This window comes from Citrus clementina, unplaced genomic scaffold (genome assembly GCF_000493195.1).
Source record: "Citrus clementina cultivar Clemenules unplaced genomic scaffold, Citrus_clementina_v1.0 scaffold_1, whole genome shotgun sequence".
Lineage (NCBI taxonomy): Eukaryota > Viridiplantae > Streptophyta > Magnoliopsida > Sapindales > Rutaceae > Citrus > Citrus x clementina.
Genome location: NW_006263303.1, coordinates 19,007,954 through 19,013,953, shown reverse-complemented (window position 1 = coordinate 19,013,953; position 6,000 = coordinate 19,007,954). Strand labels below are relative to the sequence as shown.

The 6,000-nt window shown below is 35.8% G+C and overlaps 1 protein-coding gene across 2 annotated transcripts; it reads right to left on the bottom strand.

Moving 5' to 3' along the window:
* Window positions 1-2,076: 2,076 nt before the first annotated feature.
* Window positions 2,077-3,901, bottom strand: LOC112095837 (protein SPOROCYTELESS). Of its 2 annotated transcripts, XM_024178310.1 has the most exons (3): window positions 3,236-3,901; window positions 2,592-2,747; window positions 2,077-2,441 (listed from the first exon to the last, which is right to left on the bottom strand). In XM_024178310.1, the coding sequence occupies exons 1-3, from the start codon at window positions 3,773-3,775 to the stop codon at window positions 2,193-2,195; spliced, it is 945 nt and encodes a 314-aa protein (XP_024034078.1). In that variant the 5' UTR covers window positions 3,776-3,901; the 3' UTR covers window positions 2,077-2,192. The 2 variants fall into 2 exon arrangements, with proteins under 2 accessions (XP_024034078.1, XP_024034079.1); XM_024178311.1 differs by lacking the exon at window positions 2,592-2,747.
* Between the last annotated feature and the right edge of the window lie 2,099 nt (window positions 3,902-6,000).

Here is a 6,000-nt window from a genome sequence, read left to right as displayed (position 1 = left end):
CTTTTGGCAACCCCCCTAAAATTCCTTGGGCAAAATTTTTCCCCGGGAAACCCTTTTACCACAAAAACCCTTGGTTTTTGGCCCTTAAAAATTTTCTTTTTCAAAAACTTTTCCCCCCCTTTGTACCACCCCAATTTTGGGGGGTAACCAAAAAATAAATAAATTTTCCTTTTCCCTTTTTACCCCCCCCCCCCCCCCCCCCCCAAAAAAAAATATTTTAGATGATGATGCTGCAAAAAATTCCTGTGACCAAACGAAAAGAATCACAAAATGTTGGTTATTTTTATCTGTCATACATATTCTAACCAATCCACCATTATAACATGTGAAAGAAATCAATAAAAACTAAAATTTATTTCTCAAACGTTTTTACTCAATATCTCCCTCAAATCATTTGTTTAATTTCTTTTTTTTTCTGAATTATAAGAGATAAGTTTTATTTACATCCCAAATAAATATAATTTGAATAAATTTTACAAAATAAGTATTTATATAATATTTAAATATTGGGGGAAATTAACATGTCCGTTATCAAATTATAATATTATATACGTGCAATAAAGATATCAAACAGCTAACTTTTGCATCAAACTCTTTAATTTAACCAAATCGTACCATTTTTTGCAGAGCTTATGGCATCGCGGACAGTAAATTTTCAAATTATATTTGTCAATTCATCATCTATCCGTAATGTTCAAATCATGTTTAATCATAATAAATTTTAAATTTTTATAACAATTATCTATCTATCCATAATGTTATGATAAATAAATAAAAATAGAAAGAAAGATGTAGAGAATAGTAAAAGCTGGTAATGAAAAGGATGTGCTTATGACTGAGTATCCAATCAAAATGGAGTTACAAAAAGTTTCACAACACACAGCCCCACAGCCTTACTTCTACTGATACAACAGCAGACTCTCAGTCCCTTCACCTGCATATTTATACTTATTATTACAGATTTGTACTGTGTCTGTGCTGTTTTTGTTTTTGCCCTTTGCCCGCCTGCTACTTTTGCTTTTGCTGCTGCTGGGGCTTGTGTGCTCATAAGCAGAAGCAGCAGCCAAAAAAATAAAAAATAAAACAAATAAATAAATAAATAAAAACCACTGAGCTGCTGCTTTCAGTAAGGTTGTATAATTTATACACTTTAAATTCTTTACTGGCCTCTCTGAAGTCTTTAAAATCTTGCTTTTTTATGTACCCTCTTCACGTTTTTTAATAAAGCACTTGTTAAAAAGTTGCTTGACTCCCACAAACAGAAAGCAGAGATGCTCAAGTTGTTTTGCAGTCCACAAAAGATGGCAAGTGACTCCATTAGGGAAATCCCCTCTCCCTAGTTTCTAGTGAAAACAATTAAGAGAGAAACCCCCTCTTCCTAGTTTCTAGTATAAACAATTAAGAGAGAACAGACATGTAGACAGACAGGCTGTGTGATAGAAGGAGAGAGAGAGCTAAAGCTAAAGCTAGCTAGGGTTTTGGCAGATGTATGGCAAAACAAACAGCTCCTTCCTGCTGCTCTCCCAGCCTACTAGAGAGAGTTCATGATCATATTTAATTGAGCTCATCTAAATGAGATAAAAATTTAATCATTGATAATAAAAGATTATAAGTGTAGTATACGAAGATTTCATGCATTGCATTTCTTGGACTTCTTATTAGACACAAAGTGTTTTACAACAAAAGTGTTAGCGGTATAATGCAGCACATTAGTTAATACTTTATCATATAATTGGGGTTCAAAGACCAAAGAGTTTTCATCAGTTAAGAAATTTCTAGCAGACATAGGTTACAATCTTACATAGCTACAATCCAGAGGGCCTGCTGCCTAATAACAATTAAATCAATAAGCATTGAATTCAGCTTTTAAGCCACACAACCTGAAAAGATTCATTAGAGCACTAGATTAGATCATATGAGAAATTATGACACTATCATTAAAACTCATAAGATTAAACCTGTTTATAACTGACACAATCTTGGGGGGAGGGAGGGAGAGAGAAAGAAAGAATATTAATTCAACAAAAATTACAACAAAATATTGGACTATTTTGATGCAGATCATGATCACATTAGTTTAACAACAAAAGGGAAAGCCAAAATTAAAGCTGTGATTTGGGTTCTGGTTTAATATATTACACCCAAGTATACGAAGCAAAACAAAAGCTGAAAACAGAAACTTTGCCTTGCATCTACACTGAAAGTTTGAGGGACAAATCAATAGAATTAGAAGGTCCACATGCATTACTATCACTGTAATAAGCAGTAGGTGTGAACCAAGAAGCTTCACCATGCACTGCAACTGAAGCTTCTTCCAAAGGAAATTCCAAGTCCTTGGAAGATGTGCTTTTGCCACCTTTCCCTGGGAAAAATTCATACTCCCTTGGAACATTTCTGCCCATTGAGTTACCGTTTCTGTGAATCAAAACCGCTTGTGTGCCCTAATTACAGAAAAACCCCCCAGTTTAACACAAAACGGTCAAAAAATCAATGAAGAATCGTGTCATCATAAAAATTAATAATGAATTATCAGTTGGACCAGTAGATACATATTGTACTGCACTCATATTGCTTTATGCTTAAAGATTAACCTGGTTCTGAAAATTATTGTCATGATATTGGCCAGCATAAAAAGCACTTCTTGCAGCTCTAGCACCATAAACATTCATCCCTTCATAGAAGTTAAAGGTGTTTGTTGGATTGATTAATCCAGGAAATCCCATATTCTCCCCATGGAAGCGCTTCTTCTAGGGAAAAATAAAAGAATAAAATTAATAAGCGCTTCTTCTAGGGAAAAATAAAAGAATAAAATTAATAAGCGCTTCTTCTAGGGAAAAATAAAAGAATAAAATTAATAAGCACTTATTTACAAACAACCATATCGTGTGATCACTTGTAAGAAGTAGGAAAAGAACAAAAATAACGTTCCTCACTCTCTTAATAACTTTTTCAAGCACTTGGTACATGAAAATATATACATGAATTTTAGAACAACAATCAGTTTTTTTCAAGTTGAAATTTCATCAAAAAGAAAAAAAAAAGTTAATACTAGAAACAAATCACATAACAAAAGAAAAGATTAAGAGACAGAGAGAGATTAATGAAAAGCAAAAAACTTTTCATCTCATTACTTTTTGTCAAACTTTTTCTCAAGAACCAAACAACTTATGTATACATAACACAAGATCAAATAAACAAAAACTCAAGAAAAAAAAACCAACAGAAAAGATGTTACCTTTAGGCAAATATCACAATGCTGTTGAGGCAAGACTCCCCATGGCTGCTGGTGATGATGCACATGCATGTTCTTTGGCATTGAAGAGAGCTCTTTCGAGGTCCCAAGCCCAACAAGATTTTTACTCATCAAAACTTGACCCGACCTGCCACCGCCACCACTATGCAAGACTCGGCTCTCTTCCAGAGGACTCAACAATCCATTTCCAACAACAACGGACGGCATACCGTAGTGCCCAGCACCGTGCAGCACCGGAACACTCGGAATCGGCTCTGGAAAGGGCATGTGGGACTGCAAGTGACCATTTTGAATACTGGGTGTGGGTGGGGGCATTTCTTGTTGCCTTAAACGCTCAAGTTGAGCCACTCCCATTCCTCTCTGCGGTGTCTTCTTCTGCTTCTTCTGAGCATTCGCTTTGTTGCTTGGCTTTCTTCCTCTGCCACTCTTCACAATATTAACTCCTGAAGCAGCAGCAGCGGCAGCAGCTTCATGATGATGATCACATACAGTACAAGACATTGTTGCTTTGTATTTTTCCATTTGAGAAAATGTTTCTTTTGAAGATCAAGTGAATCAAAAAGATGAGTTTTATTAATTAATCAAGAGATAGAGATACAGAACTATCACTGTATGTCTTTCTCTCTCTCTCTCTCTGTGTTTGCTTTGTATTTGTATAGCGTATGTTTGTGTTCTATGTTTTTGTTTTGTTCTTTTTAAAGTGAAAAATAAATAAAATTGATTTCTCCAAACATGTTTTTATTGCTTCCAAAAAGCACTTCCCTTTGTCTCTTTTTGATTTCATCTCAATACAATCCCGATAGAGTTTGCATGGCAACAGTAAAACGGGACTGAAAAATACCACCTAGCATTTCCGGTGAAAGAAATTAAAGGCAAGCGAGTGCTTTCCACGGTCCAATAAAATTGAGGAAAGTGGGGATTGTTTATGACACGCGCCCGTGGGAGAGAGTGAGGAAGGAGAACTATAGAATGGCACCCACGGACACGTGTCAATATTTTAGTTGAATTACTAATTCTACCAGGAATGATCTGTACAACCAAAGGGCGTGAACCTATTGAGAGGTGTGGGTGTTCAAATAAGCAAAGCAGGCAAATTGTAGGGGCACTGTCAGTTTTAAGATTACAATTACCAAAAAATCATTTTTTTTTTTTCGTTTCTTTTAGTCGTGCACATTGATTGATGCAAATTTTTAACGGTCATGATCGTCTGATCATATGATATTTGTTGTGGAGGGGGGTTGATAATCTTGTTTTGTGGTCCTATCCTATGGATTGGTGCAATCATAGAGGGTAAGATTTGGTGATGAAGATGTGAAGGCTTTGCAATGATGGCTTCCCACTAATGGAAATATCTATAAAATGCCGACTCCATGTGGTGCCTTCTAAAATGGCAATTTCTTCTTTAAACCGGAATGTCTGTGTAAGTAAAATTTTGGACTTTAAAAAGATTATTAATGTTTAATTAATGTGATTAATGCTTCAAAATTTTGTATAGATATGTTATTAAATGCATATGATCTTGCACTTAATATCCTCATGAGACGATGAACTAAAAATACATACATTTTTAATACATAGTGAGACAAAAGTTGTCAATTGGTTAAACAACTTTAAAACATCAAAAGAATCAAACATATGTAAGATATATTCTCTTTTCATGTCACGTACGTTAATACCCGTGGGTCCATCAAATTATAACAACGTTTCATGTAATCTTTTTTTTTTCAACAAGAAACGACTAAAAACACATAATGTCACATCCATGCACCATTCTTATAAAGTTTTCTGTAGTTAATTAAGTCTTTTCACTCGGCAACATAGTAAGTAGTCAAACTATTCATGGGAGAGTTGTTGCGAGACCACGATGAACCCCAAAATTGAATCTCTCTGGTCTTTATATACATATCAAGTGTCTCTATCGATATTATCGTTGCCCTAACATAGTCACAACTCACATGCATATTCAAAAGTTCTTGTCAAGTCTTACATATAATGCAAAAATACGCTCATTATATTATCATCGTTTAAAATTGCATCAAATTATCCAAAATTCATAAATGCTGGCAAAAATTAACGCACAACTAAGACATGGTGTATCAAAGAGAGGAACTAGAAAGCGTGAATGTGATCAATCAAATGAGACCGTGTCATCAAACAAGTGTAGCACCAAAATATTGTGCTACAAAATCAAAATGGCGTGATTAAACCAATGTGTATCAATGTGATTCGGGTGAATTAAGAAGATCTCATATTCTTCACCCCCCCCCCCCCCCCCAACAAAAGGCGTGATATCGGGTGTAGCTGACTAGCGCCGTCCTCAAACAAGTTCGACAAATAAAAATCAGCCACGTAAGCACAAAAGGCTCAAAGTTTCCATTCTTCTTTAGCCATCGAACATCTCTCTAGACTACGCAATTTATAGCAAAGAATTATCTTTGCAAGCCAGCGGCTTGAATTAAAAACCTATGAATTGAATCGAATTGAAGAAGAAGTAGACGAAGAATCTCATAATGAAAATATTGATGGGCGGTACCCAAGCTCCCGTGGTCCCTCTGCCACGTGGACAGTGAGCATGAGGTCCCCATATTGTACTTGAAATGGATGTGTTGATGGCCGTGGGGCGGCTTGTAACTTGATGTTTGTGGGTGAGCAGGTTTGGCACGTGTGAGATGGATGCGTAATTGCGGTGTTGGGAGAGACACGGAAGGATTCTTGGTTTCTGAAAGCAGATTGTGCCCTGCATGGGT

Bases quoted from the DNA above. Each gene is read 5' to 3' on its own strand.
- LOC112095837 (XM_024178310.1), bottom strand. From the start codon at position 3,775: ATGGAAAAATACAAAGCAACAATGTCTTGTACTGTATGTGATCATCAT. The intron at 2,748-3,235 runs GTAACATCTTTT...ATTTTTCCCTAG, and splicing joins ATTGTGATATTTGCCTAAAG to AAGAAGCGCTTCCATGGGGA. The intron at 2,442-2,591 runs GTTAATCTTTAA...TTCTGTAATTAG, and splicing joins ACAATAATTTTCAGAACCAG to GGCACACAAGCGGTTTTGAT.